At 48.2% G+C, this 19,775-nt stretch overlaps 1 protein-coding gene across 1 annotated transcript in view; it reads right to left on the bottom strand.

Annotated features, from left to right (window-relative positions):
• Positions 1 to 310: 310 nt before the first annotated feature.
• The window catches only part of LOC137432387 (unconventional myosin-XV), a 214,080-nt gene continuing 194,615 nt past the window's right edge, over positions 311 to 19,775 (bottom strand). The window contains exons 47-49 of the mRNA XM_068124318.2: positions 15,983 to 16,116; positions 11,936 to 12,085; positions 311 to 1,130 (exon numbers count right to left, since the gene is read on the bottom strand). Coding sequence (XP_067980419.2) covers positions 1,050 to 1,130; positions 11,936 to 12,085; positions 15,983 to 16,116 — 365 coding nt within the window. The 3' untranslated portion in view covers positions 311 to 1,049. The remainder of the gene's footprint in view (positions 1,131 to 11,935; positions 12,086 to 15,982; positions 16,117 to 19,775) is intronic.

Here is a 19,775-nt window from a genome sequence, read left to right on the forward strand (position 1 = left end):
CAAACACAAACACAAACACACCCACACACACACACACACACACCCACACACACACACAACAAACAGACACATATATAACACACACACACACACAACAAACAGACACATATATAACACACACACACACACACACAAACAGACACATACAACAGACAGACACATATACACACACACAGGCAAACAAACACACAGGCACACACACACACAAACAGACACATACACAGGCAAACACACACAGGCACACACACACACACACACACACACACACACACACACACACACACACACACACACACACACACACAAGACAGCCATATACATACACACACACACACACACACACACACACACAACAAACAGACACATATATAACACACACACACACACACACACACACAAACAGACACATACAACAGACAGACACATATACACACACACAGGCAAACAAACACACAGGCACACACACACACAAACAGACACATACACAGGCAAACACACACAGGCACACACACACACACACACACACACACACAAGACAGCCATATACATACACACACACACACACACACACACAACAGACAGACATACACACACGCACACACACACACACATACAACAGACAGACACATATATATATATACACACACACACACACACACACACACACACACACACACACACACACACACACACACACACACACATACAACAGACAGACACATATATAAACACACACACACACACACACACACACACATACACAAACACCTTTTCCTTTTTCTGATAAATCTCAACCCATGCTAGTGCTATTCTTACTTCGATACACTATACACTCATTCTTAATTTTTGTTACCCTCCTGGGTAAAGCATTTTAAGATTTTGTTTGAAATGAAAAGCACTAGATAAGAAACAAATTGATTGATAAAGTGCATTCTTTTCATTTTGTGAGTGGAACATGTGAAGAGCTGCATTGATGCATGTGGGAGTAGTTCTGCTTTGAGATACAGGTAACCGCTCCAGTAGCTGCAGTGCTGAGAAAGCCATTGCCTTTAGTCCACGTTGGAGATTACGCCCAAGCCAGGTGTTGTAAACTGCAGTAGTTTCAGAAGGATGTGACACAACTCCAAGCCCTGTGAAACAAAACGCAGGAATTGCTGTGAATTTGTACAGCATAATGATGATGGACATTATTTTTTATGCCTCCGCCGACGAAGTCACCAGAGGCATTACGTTTATGGTTGTCCGTCCGTCCATCCGTCCGTCCGTCTGTCTGTCTGTCTGTCTGTCTGTGATGGGTTTTCGTTAACCTGATAACTTGAGAACGGCTGGTTGGATCTATGTCAAACTTGGTACATGCATGTATAATGAGGTAACGATGAACTGATTCGATTTTGGGGTCAAGAGGTCGTAGGTCAGAGGTCATATTCGGTAAACATCCTGTTACCACGATAACGTGTGAGCCAGTGATGGGATTTTGACCAAAGTTGGTATAAGTATATATTCTTGGGAAAAATGCCAGGGACATAGAAAAGGCCCTTTTATATGGCACTAGTGGGGTCACCCATAAGAATCCCACGGGCATGGAGGTGTATCGTTGCGATCGGTGCAGCCGTTTTTGCGGTACCCGGGACAATAACGTTAGGCGGGAGTCCAAACCTGAAAATACTGGAGGCCAAAGCTGAAATTGGAAAAACAATATAGCCTATTTTACTCCAAGGGGTCCCAGGATTACCCACCCAAAATTTCGATTCCGATCGGTTCAGCCGTTTTTGCGGTACCTGCGGACAGACAGACGGACGGACATTTGGTGAATTATAGTAAGATGTGCCATGTGGCAAACTGCAGAAAAGAAGGGACATTCCATAGGTTGTAGAAAATGCCAAACAATAGAATAGAAGGGACATTCAAAAAAGTGTGCATGCTCTACTACCCTTGTGTTCTTAAGAGGAACTAAGTAATGTTCTTGGGAGGAAAAGTTCATATAAAGGGGCGCCAATTTGATTCATACAGCTGCATGAAGTAAATTGCAATCCAGTAACAGTCTCTTGGTTTCAAAGGGACCACTTCGCAGTCCCTTTAAAACCAAGAGACTAACAGGTTTGAAGGGGACCGGTTTAAGCGGTCCTTCATTTTTCTGTAAAAAAAATTAAAGTGCCATTCATAATAGTTTTCTATTCTATTGCAGAAGTAGGTGTAAATGTACAATTCATCCATCATCTCTAATTATCATCAGTATTGATCATGTACATATCACGTTTGTCTAATATGTCTGCAATGTCAACACTTGCAAGTTTACTTAATGTGCAATTTTGGTCCAAAGGGGATTGGTAAAATAAACCACTGCACGTGTACCATTCTTTCATCAAATTCATTTGTTGGGTAAAATGTGTACACACATCGCACTTGTCCCGAAGAATACATTACATCCCCATAGACCGGTCCTTTGTCTCTTTGTCTCTCGTCCTTTGTCTCTTTCTTTCTCTTTCTCTTTCTCTTTTTCTTTCTTTCTTTCTCTCTCTCTCTCTCTCTCTCTCTCTCTCTCTCTCTCTCTCTCTCTCTCTCTCTCTCTCTCTGTCTCTGTCTCTGTGTCTCTGTCTGTCTCTCTCTGTGTCTCTCTGTGTCTCTCTCTGTCTCTGTCTCTCTCTGTCTCTCTCTCTGTCTCTCTCTCTGTCTCTCTCTCTGTCTCTCTCTCTGTCTCTCTCCCCTGACTTCATGAAGGTGGGGGTACACCATCCTGGATGAAGGGAATCCCTGGGTCGTTCCTGCAAGATCGATTGTCTGTCTCCATGCCGCGGGCTTGTGCAAAAGAACTGTCCAGGACTATACAACAACAACAAACATGGGCTATACGTATAAATGGCCCCGAGTGGGCTGATGTTCTTCTCTTGAGGTTGTAGTTCAGACCTCTGCTAATTTGGGGGACCCCCGATCCCCTGAGAAAATCGAAAAACCTAGGACCGAGTGATCCTGCGGACTGGACCACCGTGTAGAAGGGCTGTATAAGGTTTCAGAGCAATCCGTTGGGAAATAAGGGACGAGTATGGATTAGAAGTTTCAGGGGGTAAGCTCTGGGAGCCCCATGGTCCGAAATCGGAAAGTCAAAGCTCGAGCAATTGTGCGGTCTACTGTCTTGTATTCATGTGTCAAGTTTCAGAACAATCAGTGGGGTGATGAGGGAGGAGTAGCAAAAATAGCGAAAAGTTGACAGACGGCCTGACGGACGGACATCCAGACATCACGACCCATTTTACAAGATCATGTCTTGGAGATCGAGATGAGATGACCTAAAAATTGGTCAGTGGCCCCCATCCTGACGCCTCCCCCTCGATCTGCCACTGAAATAAAACGTTTTTTTGTTCACTGATTATCGCTATTGTTCATCATCATAAAGCATAAATGATGCCAATGGAGACAAAGGTGATGCAGCTGGAACACCAATTTGCAACGTTTGTTTTCGGGAGATGTATAAAACAACACGGATTTTCCTGATTGTCACTTTCATTCACCATAACTGACACTTCCATTTTGCAATTTCTCATTCATTTTCACTTCAACATCTAATCTCTGGGAACATAAAACAAATTCATAACATTATTTTTGGCAATAAGTGTGTGGACGACTAAAATGAACACTGGGTTGTTTAGCAGGAAACATAAACTACCGGGAGCATGCGAGGCAGTGTTGTGTTGCCTATACACTGCCCAAATAAATGGAGTGTTCCGCGGATCCCTGCTATTGATATTAACACGCCACCCTCCATACATCACGTGAAGAGGAAGAAGAAGCAGCACATTTGTCCGTTTAAATTGGTACATCGGCAAGAATGATAATAGTGTGGCGGACACAAAAGCCCACTGGCGTGGTGACATCATTCCACGCACCAAGTGGGCGGTGGCCACGCCCGAGGGGTAGGCATGGCCTCATGATATACACTGGGCGACCAGCCCGGAGCAGTTCAGTGTTACAGTGTGCTCTTACAATAAAGACGTTTATATGTTACCGCTTGTCCGCTTCCTCCTTGCTCACAAGCAGCGCGCGTAACGCCGCGCTTTACTGGTGACCCTCGACGTTGGATCTGCCGTAGCGATCCTTCCGAACACGACGCCATTGCAATGGCCAACGACAAGGCAATGGCGATTAAACTTCCCGAATTTTGGGAGGCCCAGGCCGAAGTCTGGTTCGTTCAAGCCGAAGCCCAATTTCAGCTTCGGCGCCTCACCAACGACGACCTGCGCTACTGCCATGTCGTCGCCTCCCTCGGGCCCGGCACGGCCGCTCGAGTTGTGTCCGTCCTTCGCCACCCACCGGACGGCCACAAGTACGAGGCACTCAAGCGGCTACTCCTAGCCACGTTCGGCCTCACGGACGACGCACGGGCCGACCGCCTCCTGGATCTCCCCGAGCTCGGTGAGACACGCCCGTCGGTCCGAATGGACCATATGCTGTCACTGTTGGGCGACGAAGCCCCCGGTTCGCTATTCCGGGCGCTTTTCCGGCGCCAACTTCCAGCGCAGGTTCGCCTCGCGTTGGCCGGGACCGAGCTAACGGAACCCCGAGCATTGGCAGCCGAGGCGGACAGGTACTTCGCCGCTTCGGACACGCGGGCGAGCGTCGGCGTGGCCGTCACGGCCCTCGACGCTGATGTTCAGCAGCATGTTCCACAGCATCAGCTTCTACAGCACGCTGATGTTCAGCAGCATGCTGATACGCACCTCGTGAACGCCGCCACGCCCCGCCCACCGCCGCGGCGAAAACCGCCACCGCGGGGAAACCCGCCAACTCCACCGGCCTGGCGGAGCCAGCCGAGCTCCTCCAGCTCCACCACCTGGTGCTGGTTCCACGCCAAGTTCGGCCACGAAGCTCGGCGGTGTCATCCGCCGTGCTCCTTCAACGGGTCGGGAAACGCCCGGGCCGGCGCTCAATAGTGGCGATGAGCGCCGGCCGTTCGAGCAGCCTGCTGTTCATAACGGACACGTTCTCCGGGCGCCGTTACCTGTGCGACACGGGAGCGCAGGTGAGTGTCATTCCCGCCGGCACGTCAGACAAGCACGCCGCGGGTGGGGGCCCCGCGCTGCTTGCCGCGAACGGGACGCCCATCCGTACGTACGGAAAACGCTGCCTCTCTCTGCGGTTTGGAGGGCAGGTTTTCCGATGGACGTTCGTCACCGCCGACGTGCCCATGGCACTGCTTGGCGCGGACTTCCTGTGCGCTAATGGGCTCCTGGTCGACGTCAAGCGCAGACGGCTTGTCCAGGCCGAGACGTTCAGCTCGCTCGCTTGTGCGTTGCCCAGCTCAACGAGCGGCTTGCCAAGCGGCTTGCCGAACGATTCGGTTCCGGCCACGTTGGTCTGTACGCTTCCGGCAGCGGACGCATTCACCCGCCTCCTCGCCGGCTTCCCGGCCCTCACGCGGCCCACCTTCTCGGCGGGGGCCGTCAAGCACGGGGTGGCCCATCACATCCCCACCGTCGGGCCACCAGTCTACGCCCGGGCACGCCGCCTCGAGCCGACGAAGCTGGCGGTGGCAAAAGCGGGGTTCGCTACCCTGGAGCGACTCGGCATCGTTCGGCGCTCAGAGAGCGCTTGGGCGTCGCCGCTGCACATCGTGCCGAAGCCCGGCGGGGGATGGCGACCGTGCGGGGACTATCGCCGTCTCAATGACGCCACGACTCCCGACCGCTACCCCGTCCCCCACATTCAGGACTTTTCCGCCCGTTTGGCGGGCAGGTCCTTCTTCTCGAAGGTGGACCTCATACGCGGCTACCATCAGGTCCCCGTCAGGCCGGAGGACGTCCCGAAGACGGCGGTCATCACGCCATTCGGACTCTTCGAGTTCCTGCGCATGCCCTTCGGTCTGAAGAATGCGGCTCAGGCGTTCCAGCGACTGATGGACAGCGTCCTGCGCGACTTGGATTTTGTCTACGTCTACCTGGACGATATCCTCGTCGCCAGCGCGTCCCGCGAAGAGCACCTACGCCACCTCCGCACGCTCTTCGAATGCCTGGGCCAGCATGGCCTGATTGTGAACCCCACAAAGTGCCGGTTCGGCGCCGCCACAATCGATTTTCTGGGGCACCGTGTCACCAGGCACGGAGCCGTCCCCCTGCCGGCCAAGGTGGAGGCGGTGAAGGGGTTTCCGCGCCCCCGCACGATCAGAGGGCTGCAGGAGTTCCTGGGCATGGTGAACTTGTACCATCGGTTCCTGCCCCGTATCGCCCAGCTCCTGCGCCCCCTGCACGAAGCTCTCCGAGGTAAGCCGGGCAAAGGCGACGTTACCTGGACCGAGCAGATGGACACGGCGTTCACGGGCGCGAAGCTCGCCTTGGCTAACGCCACCATGCTCGCGCACCCGGCGCCCGATGCACCGATCGCCCTCACCACCGATGCCTCGGACTACGCGGTGGGCGCGGTGCACGAGCAATGGGTGCGTGGAGCTTGGCAACCGCTGGCGTTCTTTAGCCGGCAGCTTCGCCCGCCCGAACGCCGTTACAGTACCTTCGACCGCGAGTTGCTCGGACTTCACTTGGCGGTCAGGCACTTCCGCCATCTGCTCGAGGGCCGGGCGTTCACTGCCTTCGTCGACCACTAGCCGCTGATCTTCGCGATGGGCAAGGTCACCGAGCCGTGGTCGGCCCGGCAGCAGCGTCACCTCTCGGCCGTGTCCGAGTACACGACGGACATCCAGCACGTCGCGGGGAAGGACAACCCGGTGGCGGATTGCCTTTCCCGGGCCGTCGCCCACGCAGTCCACCTCGGCATCGACTATGCCCGGATGGCAGCGGACCAGGCCGCTGACCCCGACGTCCAGGCCTTGCGGACCGCCGTCACGGGCCTCCACGTCACCGAGGTGCCGTTCGACGGCGCGGACGCGGCCCTCTTGTGCGACGTCTCCCTCGGGCGTCCTCGCCCCATCGTGCCCGCGGGCTGGCAGCGCCAGGTGTTTGACGCCATCCACGGCCTGTCCCACCCGGGCGCGAGGGCCTCCCAAAGGCTGATCGCCGACAAGTTCGTCTGGCATGGCCTCCGGAAGGCCGTCCGCGGCTGGGCCAGGACGTGCCTCGCGTGCCAGCGCGCCAAGGTGCACCGGCACACCCAGGCCCCGTTGGCCCCGTTCACGGTGCCGGAACGCCGGTTTGACCACGTCCACGTGGACCTGGTGGGACCTCTGCCCCCCTCGCGGGGTTTCACCTACGTCCTCACCATGGTGGACCGCACCACCCGGTGGCCGGAGGCCGTGCCCTTGGCGTCGACAACGGCGGCCGATGTCGCGCAGGCTTTCATCGCCACCTGGGTCGCCCGGTTCGGCGCCCCCTCAGACATCTCATCCGACCGCGGCCCCCAGTTCACCTCGGAGCTCTGGGGGGCGGTTGCGCAGGGGCTCGGGGTCCGGCTGCACCGAACCACGGCCTACCACCCCCAGGCTAACGGCCTGTGTGAGCGATTTCACCGCTCATTGAAGGCCGCGCTCCGGGCCACCCTCCGCGACGGCCGCTGGGTCGACAGGCTCCCCTGGGTCCTGCTGGGCCTCCGGACGGCGCCCAAGGAGGACCTGCGCGCATCCGCGGCGGAGTTGGTCTTCGGGCAACCGCTGCGGGTGCCGGGCGAGTTCCTCCCCGACTCCACGGCACCTTGGTCCGCGGCACAGCAGCGCTCCGCTCTGCAAGAGACCGCCCAGAGGTTCGCCCTGGTGCCAACGGCATGCCACGGGCACCCACCGACGCACGTCGCCCCGGAGCTTCGCACGGCGGAGTACGTCTTCGTCCGCCACGATGCCCATCGGACACCACTGCGGCCCCCGTACGACGGGCCTTTCCACGTGCTGGAGACCGGGGCGAAGCACTTCACCCTGGACATCGGCGGTACTCCTGACCGCGTTTCGGTAGACCGCCTCAAGCCGGCCCACCTCGATGTGGACCATCCACCGCCAGTGGCCCGACCCCCACGTCGGGGCCGCCCTCCTGCGGGCGGACCCCCGACACCGCCCAGCCCCGCCGCCACGCCGCCCCCCGGTCCTGCACCCATCCCAGGGGCAGCCAGGGGCATCCCACCTGGCATCCCTGCACCCCGGACGCCGCCGATCGCCAGGGGGCGCTTCGGCCGGGTCATTCGTCTGCCCCGCAAACTGGCCCTCCAGGTGCGCGGGAATTCTGGGGGGGCGCGTGTGGCGGACACAAAAGCCCACTGGCGTGGTGACATCATTCCACGCACCAAGTGGGCGGTGGCCACGCCCGAGGGGTAGGCGTGGCCTCATGATATACACCGGGCGACCAGCCCGGAGCAGTTCAGTGTTACAGTGTGCTCTTACAATAAAGACGTTTATATGTTACCGCTTGTCCGCCTCCTCCTTGCTCACAAGCAGCGCGCGTAACGCCGCGCTTTAATAGCATAATAATAATGTCAACATTATAAGAAAAAAAAAATGTTAACAACAGTAACAATAATAAGGATAACTAGAAAGCATCTGAAAATGCAAAACCCGTCCATGTTTTTATTCAAGCGTCTTCTTTTTCCGTATGCTCAAAATAACTAAAACAGTTTTAAAAAAATACAAAATGAAAACTGATGATTTTATGCAGCCTTGAGCTTTAGATCAAAAAAAATCAGCTTCTAGCTTTGGATTGGTGAACCAATTATGTGACCCAATATGCAAATACTTAAAATCTCAGGTCAATTGGATGAAAATTGATGATTTTGTGACACTGACCTTTGACCTTTTGACAAAATTATTCATTTGTCTTCTCCAAATTATCATAATAAAGCTTTGTTGAAAATTTGATGACAAAAGTCAAATGGTAAATTTACATTTCAGGTCAATTGGATGAAAATTGGTGATTTTATGTGAAGGTGACCTTTGATCTTTTGACAAAATTATTCATTTGGCTTCTCCAAATTATCATAACTAGGGCATGCCCGTACTATATATATATCTAAAATTATATCCCCCCCCTCTATTTACATGAAATGGTTTGGTCCATTCGCAAAGCCAAAGCGAACGGCTTGCGAGTACGGTGACAACCCCCCCCCCCCCCTCTATTTACATGAAATGGTTTGGTCCAAAGCGAACGGCTTGCGAGTACGGTGACAATCCCCCCCCCCCCCCTCTATTTACATGAAATGGTTTGGTCCAAAGCGAACGGCTTGCGGAGTTTGGTAAAGAAATCGCCATAGCGTGCACAAACGCGCAGGAAAGCGAAAGAATCGCAAATTAGTTTTAATTAGTTTTAAAACATAGTTTAACGCCAACATAGCGGCAACATAGTTTGCCAACGTGAAATAAATGAATACGCTCTCAAATGTGCCGTCCGAGGCAGAGTCTGTTCGCCACGTTCGGCACACGTGATAACTCGCTGCTCTCTGATTGGTTGAATCGTTTTTTGGACATAGCTCGGTAACTACTTCTCCGATTAATACGAAACCTTGAAAAGGCACATCCTGGGGTCCCCAGCAATATACCTGGCAAGTTTCAAGTATATCGGACCCGTGGTTGTCGAGAAACAGCGGTCACAGACAAACAAACACACAGAGATTACTGGAATTATAGATAGACTAGGGCATGCCCGTACTATATATATATCTAAAATTATATCCCCCCCCTCTATTTACATGAAATGGTTTGGTCCATTCGCAAAGCCAAAGCGAACGGCTTGCGAGTACGGTGACAATCCCCCCCCCCTCTATTTACATGAAATGGTTTGGTCCAAAGCGAACGGCTTGCGAGTACGGTGACAATCCCCCCCCTCTATTTACATGAAATGGTTTGGTCCAAAGCGAACGGCTTGCGAGTACGGTGACAATCCCCCCCCCTCTATTTACATGAAATGGTTTGGTCCAAAGCGAACGGCTTGCGGAGTTTGGTAAAGAAATCGCCATAGCGTGCACAAACGCGCAGGAAAGCGAAAGAATCGCAAATTAGTTTTAATTAGTTTTAAAACATAGTTTAACGCCAACATAGTTTGCCAACGTGAAATAAATGAATACACTCTCAAATGTGCCGTCCGAGGCAGAGTCTGTTCGGCACGTTCGGCACACGTGATAGCTCGCTGCTCTCTGATTGGTTGAATCGTTTTTTGGACATAGCTCTGTAACTACTTGTCCGATTAATATGAAACCTTGAAAAGGCACATCCTCGGGTCCCCAGCAATATACCTGGCAAGTTTAAAGTATATCGAACCCGTGGTTGTCGAGAAACAGCGGTCACAGACATACATACATACATACATACATACATACATACATACATACATACACACAGAGATTACTGGAATTATAGATAGACTAGGGCATGCCCGTACGTGGGTGCCCGTTCCTTGCCAAAAAAAAAAAAAAACGCTACCCGTACGCTCTACCCCGCCCGTACGCCCGTACGCCCGTAAACAAAAAAAACAACGCTCTTCGCTTCCGCCCTTCGCTCTGACTGAATTGGGAGAAATAATGCGCATAAGAAATCGAGAAATTATTATTTTCTCCGGAAGAAATCGAATTACGAACCGTAATGGCGCACGCGCTCGGCTCGGCTCGCTCTCACATCGGCCACGCCTACGCAACAACGCGTTCTGTGATTGGCTGCCGGAAGTGCAGTCTTCACTGTCCGGAAGGTCGCAAATCGCAGTTACGATGAATCGCAAATTAGTTTTAATTAGTTTTAAAACATAGTTTAACGGCAACATAGTTTTCCAACGTGAAATAAATGAATACGCTCTCAAATGTGCCGTCCGAGGCAGAGTCTGTTCGCCACGTTCGGCACACGTGATAGCTCGCTGCTCTCTGATTGGTTGAATCGTTTTTTGGACATAGCTCGGTAACTACTTCTCCGATTAATATGAAACCTTGAAAAGGCACATCCTCGGGTCCCCAGCAATATACCTGGCAAGTTTCAAGTATATCGGACCCGTGGTTGTCGAGAAACAGCGGTCACAGACATACAGACATACAAACATACAAACATACAAACATACACACAGAGATTACTGGAATTATAGATAGATAAAGCTTTGGTGAAAATTTGATGACAAAACTCAAATAATAAATTGAAATTTCAAGTCAATTGGATGAAAATTGATGATTTTGTGATGCTGACCTTTGACCTTTTGACAAAATTATTCATTTGCTTTCAAATCTTATTATAATGGAGCAAACGTATATGGTTATGTCGTTATGTATGTCATTATGTTTATATGGGACGAAAACGTCTTCTTCTTCAAATAAAATCTTAATTAACCCTCTTAATTACATTAAGACTGCTGAGACCCCTCAGACCTTTGATGACCCTTTAATTCCCCCAAGACCCTTCAGACCACCAAGACCCCAAAGACCCAAAACACCCTTCAAGGCCCTGAGGCTCAAAAAGACCCTGAACACCCAAAAACCCAAAAGACCCCGAAGACCAAAAATGCCCCGAAGACCCAAAACACCCCGAAGACCCAAAACACCCCAAAGACCCAAAACACCCCAAAGACCCAAAACACCCAAAACACCCCAAAGACCCAAAACACCCCAAACACCCCAAACACCCAAAACACCCCAAAGACCCAAACACCCCATAGACCCAAAACACCCCAAAGACCCAAAACACCCCGAAGACCCAAAACACCCCGAAGACCCAAAACACCCAGAAGACCCAAAACACCCCGAAGACCCAAAACACCCAGAAGACCCAAAACACCCAGAAGACCCAAAACACCCCGAAGTCCCAAAACACCCCAAAGTCCCAAAACACCCCGAAGACCCAAAACACCCAGAAGACCCAAAACACCCCGAAGACCCAAAACACCCCGAAGACCCAAAACACCCCGAAGACCCAAAACACCCCAAAGACCCAAAACACCCCGAAGACCCAAAACACCCTGAAGACCCAAAACACCCCGAAGACCCAAAACACCCCGAAGACCAAGAACTCCATTTCCTAAAAATGTATATTGGGTCTATCAATTCTTGCCTGCTGCAAAAAGATGCTGAGTGGTGTTGGGGATTCCCGCTTTCCAAGAGAAACATCCACCCTCGTGACGCTCGGCTTCCCTGCTTTTGGGGGCAAACTGGTACAGCTGGCACTCAATACTTGACGGAGTGGTACTGTTGTCAGTGACTCCTAGGGTTGGGGGAAAATAAAATGTGGAATTTTTAAAATCTCTTTAAGAAAGTTCCTTAAACCTATGGAGGTTGTTGTGGCAGCACTCACTCCACCACCAAGCCACTCATTTAACATGGCAAGACGACATAATTATTTATTTGCAAGCAAAACATTTTCATCAGTTGTTGAAATCCTCACATTGAATCCTCAAATGCACATGAATCTCTAACAAGCGAGTTAAAAAGTGATTTGTCACACATCGAAGTGTAATATTCATTTTGGAAATCAGACTATTCAAATTCAATCTTCACTCAGATCATTCATTAGGTGTTGCTTTAAAAAGTCTGTGCTGTATCCCTTTAAGTTTAAACCTCATCCGCAGCTCAATGGAATACTGCTCTCCCCTCTGGGCTGGTGCTCCTGCCTCACACCTAGCTCGTCTTCACGCTGTTGAAACCAAAGTATTCAGAATCATTGGAATCTCCCGCGATGAAGCTAACTCCAAGGGCCTCTCACTCACTCACCGCAGGCAGGTTGGTGGTCTTTCCGTCTCCTACCGACTCCTCTCTGGCCTTGCCCCCCCCAGCTCTCTCTGTGCTCTGTCCCGCAAATATTCCTACAGGTCGCACAAGATCTGCCTGCAACCCTCTTATGGTCAAACTGCCAAAATCAAGCCTCTCTGCTCACCTTCACTCCTTCATTCCTCTTTTCTCCCGCCTCTGGAACAAACTCCCTCACTCTCTTCAATCCCACTCCTCCCTCCAGGTCTTTAAAACAGCTGTTCACTACCATCTCTTATCTTCCCCCATCCAAAACCTTGATCTTTTCTACCCCCGTTAATTTCACCCCAATTCCACTTTTTTGAAATACCAACTTCTGTCCTGGAAGTCCTTGTGTTTTATACTTCTCCCTCCCCCCTCCCCTTCCCACGCCTCCTCCCCCCAAGCCCTCTCCCTTCCACACATCTCCCTGCTCTCAAATGTTGTGTTTGTGTGCTTCCCCTTCTCTCCCCATCTTGTTTTCCGCTCCCTCTTTTTATATATTTTGTTTGTCTGGTTGATTTGTTTGTGAAGTAAATGTCAGCTCTTTCACGAGCCTCGATTCAGTATACAAAAAAACAAACAAAAAAAAAAACCTTGTACAGAGTGGCTACAAATTCCCTATGCATAAGTGTGTCCTGCCTGTTAATTATTTGTTTTATTTGTTTTCCATGTACGGCTTCAGTATGACAGACACCAGTGAGTACACGATAGAAGAGAGACTGATTACTTGTGTTTGGGTTCACGACCGCGTGTGAGAAGGAGCAAGTTTTGAAGACATAAGGACAAGATTTTCGCAGAGGCTTGATAAGCCAGCTCCTACACGTGACACGATGCGGGCATGGGAGAAGAAGGCTTTTTCAACAGGGAGTGTCCTTGATTTAAAGCGTTCTGGTCATCCAGCATCACGTCAATGCCATGTGGACATTATTGATGCGTCCTGCTCGAGATCATCACTGAAATCATCTCGAAAAAAATGATTTTTGTTCCCACTATCTCTTATCTTCCCCCATCCAAAACCTTGATCTTTTCTACCCTCTTATGGTGAAACTGCCAAAATCAAGACTCTCTATTCACCTTCACTCTTTCATTCCTCTTTTATCCCACCTCTGGAAGAAACTCCCTCACTCTCTTCAATCCCATTCCTCCCTCCAGGTCTTCAAAACAGCTGTTCACCACCATCTTTTATCTTCCCCCATCCAAAACCTTGATCTTTTCTACCCCCGCTAATTCACCCCAGATTCACTTTTTTATAATACCGACTTTCCTGGAAGTCCTAGCAGTGTCCATGTGTTTTATACATCTCCCACACCCCGCCCCCGTTCCCATGCCTCCTCCCCCCAAGCCCTTTCCCTCCCACAGATCTCCCGATGTCCTTGCTCTCAAATGTTGTACTTGTGTGCTTCCCTCTCTCTCCCCATCTTGTCTCCCGCTCCCTTTATTACATGTTTTATGTGTCCGTTTATTTTTTTATTTTTTGTGATTGATGTTAGCTCTTACACGAGCCTCGATCTTGTATACAAAAAAAAAAAATCTTCTGAGTTAGGCATTCCACACTCAACAGTCCATGAAATAATGAAAAAGGATCTGGGATTGAAGCCATTTAAGCCTGGATGTGTTAACAAGCTTTCCGGTAGAGACTTGAAGAAAAATTGAACAAACACAGAAGAGCATGGAGAAAAATTCAAATTTGTGCGGAGAATGGAGGGGAGCATACAGATAAATTCTACCAATTCTAACTGCATGCATAGGGACTTTGTGGCCACTCTGTGCATGTTGTTTAGAACAGAAACTACTGACAGGCCATAAGCTTCAAAAAACTAGAAGCGCACTCAGTAGAGTGCGTTTGTATCCTGCCGATAGGTCGGATATGGATTCGGACCTGAACAAAATCGAATCACTTCTTCCTCATCACCTACCCAATCTGTCCACCAAGTTTTGTCCGAATCCGTCCATAACTTGTTGAAATATCGTGCGACATATCGTTTTTGGCTCTATCTCTCAATGTTGAAGAATCACTTTAAAAATTCTCAGATCTGGATCCGGATCTTCACCAAAATCACCAAAATGATGTCACAATGGAGTGCAAAAGTACGAGTCCATTTAAATCAATGCCAAGCTTTCTCAAATCACAATTACGAACACAAATTTGTCATAATATTGAAGATATGTATTCATATTGTTTAATTTATCATAGTTATTATTGAGGACACTTTGCCTCAACAGATTAAACAAGAACAGCACTCGGTAGAGCGCATATCTCCGACAGGTTGAACAGTTTACCTTTTGTATTCCACTGACAAACCGATCTGGATTTGGACCTGAACCAAAAAACGAATCGACTTGTTCTTGTCACCTAACCAACTCATCCACCTAGTTTTGTCATAACTAGTCCATAACTTTTTTTAAACATCATGTTATATATCGTTTTTGGCATTACAATAACTCTCAATGTTGAACAATCACTCTAAAAATTATCGTATCTGGAATCATGTAAGGTTGTTCCACAACTTGGTCATTGGTGCTCCAATGGTTGGCAGCGAGTGCCCCGGAAGCATTGACGGAAAGAGAGTGGCAATCATATGTGTGGGAAAATTGCATGCTCATTCAGGGTCGCCCAGATGGCAGAGCACTGGTACAGTTCACCAGAGAACCTGGGTTCGCTTCCTGGTCTGGGCGTGTAATTTTCCCACATATATCAATTTAATGGAATGATTTATCCTCTCCTTGACTTGGAGGCTTGACTAACTAACTGCAAGGTAGTGTCCTGGGCCCAGTCCTGTTTAGGTTACCACCATTCTGAGCTTGTTCCATCTCACCCTCCTTCCTCTCAGATTTCAACCTGCCATTACCCCACCACCTTTGCCACTATCTCACGTGGAATCCTTCGTCCTTACATGGGTTATTTTCTACCCACATTAACACCCCAACCCAACCCTCTTCTTGCAGGTTTGGATGTTTCCTCCACACCTCTCTCTCTCTCCTTTGCCTGTTTGTTCCTTCCCTTGATTTTGCATCTGCCTGTTGCCCCACGTTGCTTTCTTGCCCTCGATCACCCCGCTCTTCCATGACCCTAGATTGGTACATAAGAAAGTGGGACATTATGTGTTGTTGCCGACTTCAATAAACATATCTCCCATATATTTTTTTATTTTACTTCCTTTACTCAAATCAAATTAATGTTTTCCCAATTTGCTTGGTCCAAGTCCCCCCACACTTTTTCCAACTACATTAACTTGAAGGAAAGCATGCGAGCTTTCTGTTCCTGTAGAAAGTGATCAAATTATCCTGTGATCAAATTAATTTAACTCTATTTACCATGTCCATCTTTGTAAATGTAGCTAATGTGAGTGTAGTAGGTTTGAAGAAGCATTACCCTCGTCTCATTGTTGAGAAAATGCAGACCGTTTAGTCCGACAGCAACAATGCAGGGTGTAATTACACTTGACGGGTGGACAGCTTGTACATCGCAAAATGTGCAGCCAAAGTTAGGCATTTGGCTCAGCAGATCTGTGGACACACGGGTTGGGGTAAACAAGCTTCACAAACTTATTTCGAGGTTAATGTCCTATAAACTCGCCTCCACTCATTTGCTCCCCTTTTTTTCTCACCTATAGAACCAACTTCTTCAATCTCACTCTTACCTCCTGGTCTTCAGTCTTCACCCTTTCCCTCTTGTCTTACCTCCTGGACCGCTGTTCACCACCATTTCAGGTCATCCCCATCCACAACCAAGACCCTATTAACTCTCCCTAAACCCATCTCTTTCCACGTTTCCAGGTTTTTTTCCTTCCTGATAGTTTGTAGCTATATCCATAATGTGCATCCCCTGTATCCTGCCCTACCGCACATCACTTATTTCTTCAGGTCTCCCTCTATTTTGTCACTCAACATTGACGTAATTGTGTTTCTCCCCCTCTGTTTCTTTCTTGTGTTCCTTTTGTTTTGTTACGTCCTGATCTGTTCCGTATTCTAGTTCCGTTCCGTATCCGAGTAATGAGAAGTTCCGCATCAATAGTTGTATATGTGATCGTTTGGAAATAAATTAATCCTGGCTGGTAGAAATCTATTACTAAGAGGAGACGTGCCTCTGTGTGCGTTTGTGGGTGTGCGTGGATGCCATGTGAAGAAGAAGCGGCAGCATGACCTCAAGCTTTCAGATTCCTACTGTCATACAATAATAAATTGGAACTGTTGGAAAGACAATCATGGATTTACTTGGTTGTAAAGCAAATAATCGATTTACTGTAAGTAACAAAAATTAGTGTCCGTTGAATCATAAAGATGCCCGTTTTAAAAACCCGTGTTTCCGGGAAGAAAATGCAGAATCCTGAGCTTTAAGTATAATGTTTCCTCTGTCGTAGCATAATAAAAATAGAGGACCGATGGTCCTGTAGCTCACCTGGCTGGTTGCCAAAAAGTGTAGTAACGGATTGACAAGAGTAAAAATAAGTGCTGGATTTAGAATACACATTTTAGGTCGGGTAGTATTGGCATGATGTTCACAGTCATGCAACTACCTGCTATGACATATTGCCCACTTCCGGTATGAAGAAGTCACTTCCTGTTATATCAAAATTAGCCCTATTTAATAAACGTGCAACTCCAAGGTGTCTATAATTCACATTTGTTTGAAATATTGCCCACTTTCAGCATTATGATGTCCTGGCGGCCATATTGTGTTTCGGATCCGCTTTTAATCAAACGTTCTATCCTATAAGTAGTCAATCACATATTTGAAGTATTACATTAATCGGTTAAGTGGTTTCAGAGAAGATGGATTTTAAAGGTTTTTCTTTGATCCAATATGGCTGCCAGACCATATGACCAATGACATCATTGTTATCAAATTGTAATTCTTACATGTAGTTCATCGCATATGCAAAGTTTTGCATTGATCAATTAAGTGATTTAAGAGAAGAAGGTGTTTAAAGGTTTTCTTATGATTCAATATGGCTGCCATACTATGTGACTGCAGACATCATTGTTAACAAAGAATGCTTCCGATGGAAGTTGATCACAAATTTAAAGTTTCGTGTTGATCAGTTAGGAGGTTTGAGAGAAGAAGATTGTTAGTTTTTTTTCCTTTAATCCAAAGTGGCGGCCAAACCAGATTGAAATTCAAGAACTTTCGGGACATTTAAACCTTATGATGACATAGTGGAGTGACGAGTGGGAAGATTCCATGAACACATTTGAGTTCTACCACACGAAAGATCATTTTAGCCAAGTTTGGTCACGATCCCATAAGCAGTTTAGGAGAAGAATTTGGAAGTGTTTACAGACAGACGGACAACTCACCATCCCATAAGCTCACCTGAACTACGTTCCAGGTGAGCTAAAAATGGTACTGTTGAATCGATCTACTTGGAACATAAATATGTGTCTGTTTAATCACAAGGGTGGCTCGAAATGGCCCTCTTTACGGGTTTGAGGGAGAAGCCATCGGAATGGGAGCTTAATGTCGTGGTTTCAACAGTAACATTTATTATTCTACGACATGGTTTAGCAGAAACCTTTTAAGACATTGAAAGAGCACACAAAATTAAATATATCATAATATTTCTTGAAGCAATCGAAACACATACAATATAAAAGTACACGGAAGGCGCACACAAACAACAACAACCTTTGCCACTACAACAACAATTATGTGTTATAAAATGTCACTTTTCATGTTTTACCTCATTTGACCTCTTCAATTCAGTGAAGTGAAGGATAGGCATTCCTAGTTTTTTTAAATGAAATTTGATTGGAGACAAACAAGCTTGGTGTTCATTGCAGAAGGTATTGCAATAATCATGTGGTGATAGAAAGTGCGGACCAAATATGCATAACTCATGATTTATTTTTTGTACTTTTTACCTTTTCTGTACAGGTACAGTCACGTGAAAAAGTAAGTACACCCCATGTAAAGTTTTGACTTTTTCAACATATTTCAACATACAGCTATTTGATCTTCATTTCAACAATATTGATAGATAAAGGTGATATAATATAACAAATATCATGAAACATTTACATTTTGTAGTCCATTGTATAATTTAAATAAACATAAATGCAAATTTTGCATGTGGAAAAAGTAAGTACACCCTTGGCTCTAATGGGTGGTATTGCACCCTTTGGCAGAAACAACCTCAAGTAGGCATTTCTTATAACTGTCTACCAGTCTCTGACATCGACTGGGAGAAATTTTTGTCCACTCCTCCATGCAGAATTCTTTCAGCCGTGCGATGTTTGAGGGGTTTCTTGCATGCACAGCTCGTTTCAAATCCCCCCACAACATCTCGATGGGATTTAGATCCGGGCTTTGACTTGGCCATTCCAGAACCCTCCATTTCTTTATTTTCAGCCATTCCTTGGTGGATTTACTGGTACGTTTAGGGTCATTGTCATGTTGCAAGGTCCACCATCGGTTGAGCTTCAACTTTCTGACAGATGGCTTCACATTATCCTCAAGCACCCTCTGGTACAATGAAGAATTCATAGTGGATTCTATGATGGTGAGCTGCCCAGGCCCTGATGCAGCAAAGCTGCCCCAAACCATAATATTTCCACCACCATGCTTTACAGTTGGTATCAGGTTATTGTGGTCAAATGCTGTCTTTGGATTTCGCCAAACATGTCTTCTGGTACTGTGGCCAAATAGCTCTACCTTTGACTCATCTGTCCAGAGCACATTGTTCCAGAAGTGCTGGTCTTTGCCTCGGTGTTAATTGGCAAACTTTAGTCTTGCCCTGATGTTCTTTCTGGACAGCAAAGGTTTCCTCCTGGCACACCTCCCACGTAGATCAAATTTGTGCAGCCTCTTTCCAATGGTCGACTCGTGCACTTTGACATCAACAGTAGCAAGAGCTACCTGTAGGTTCCGTGATGACATTATGGGGTTCTTAGAGACTTCTTTCAGCATCTTGTGGTCTACTGTTGGCTGAACTTGCTGGGGCGGCCTGGCCTGAACAAGTTGGCAGTTGTTTGGAACCTTCTCCACTTGTAGATGATCTTCCGGACAGTCAAATGATTGATTTCAAATTGTTTGGAGATCTTTTTAAATCTCTTCCCAGACTCGTAGGCATCTATAACCTTCTTTCTGAAGGCCTCAGAGAGCTCTTTTGATCTCGGCATGGTGACGCCGCACACTTCAACAACAAAGAGCAAACCAAACTAAATGT

Source organism: Myxine glutinosa, chromosome 1 (assembly GCF_964187855.1).
Source record: "Myxine glutinosa chromosome 1, kmMyxGlut1.1, whole genome shotgun sequence".
Lineage (NCBI taxonomy): Eukaryota > Metazoa > Chordata > Myxini > Myxiniformes > Myxinidae > Myxine > Myxine glutinosa.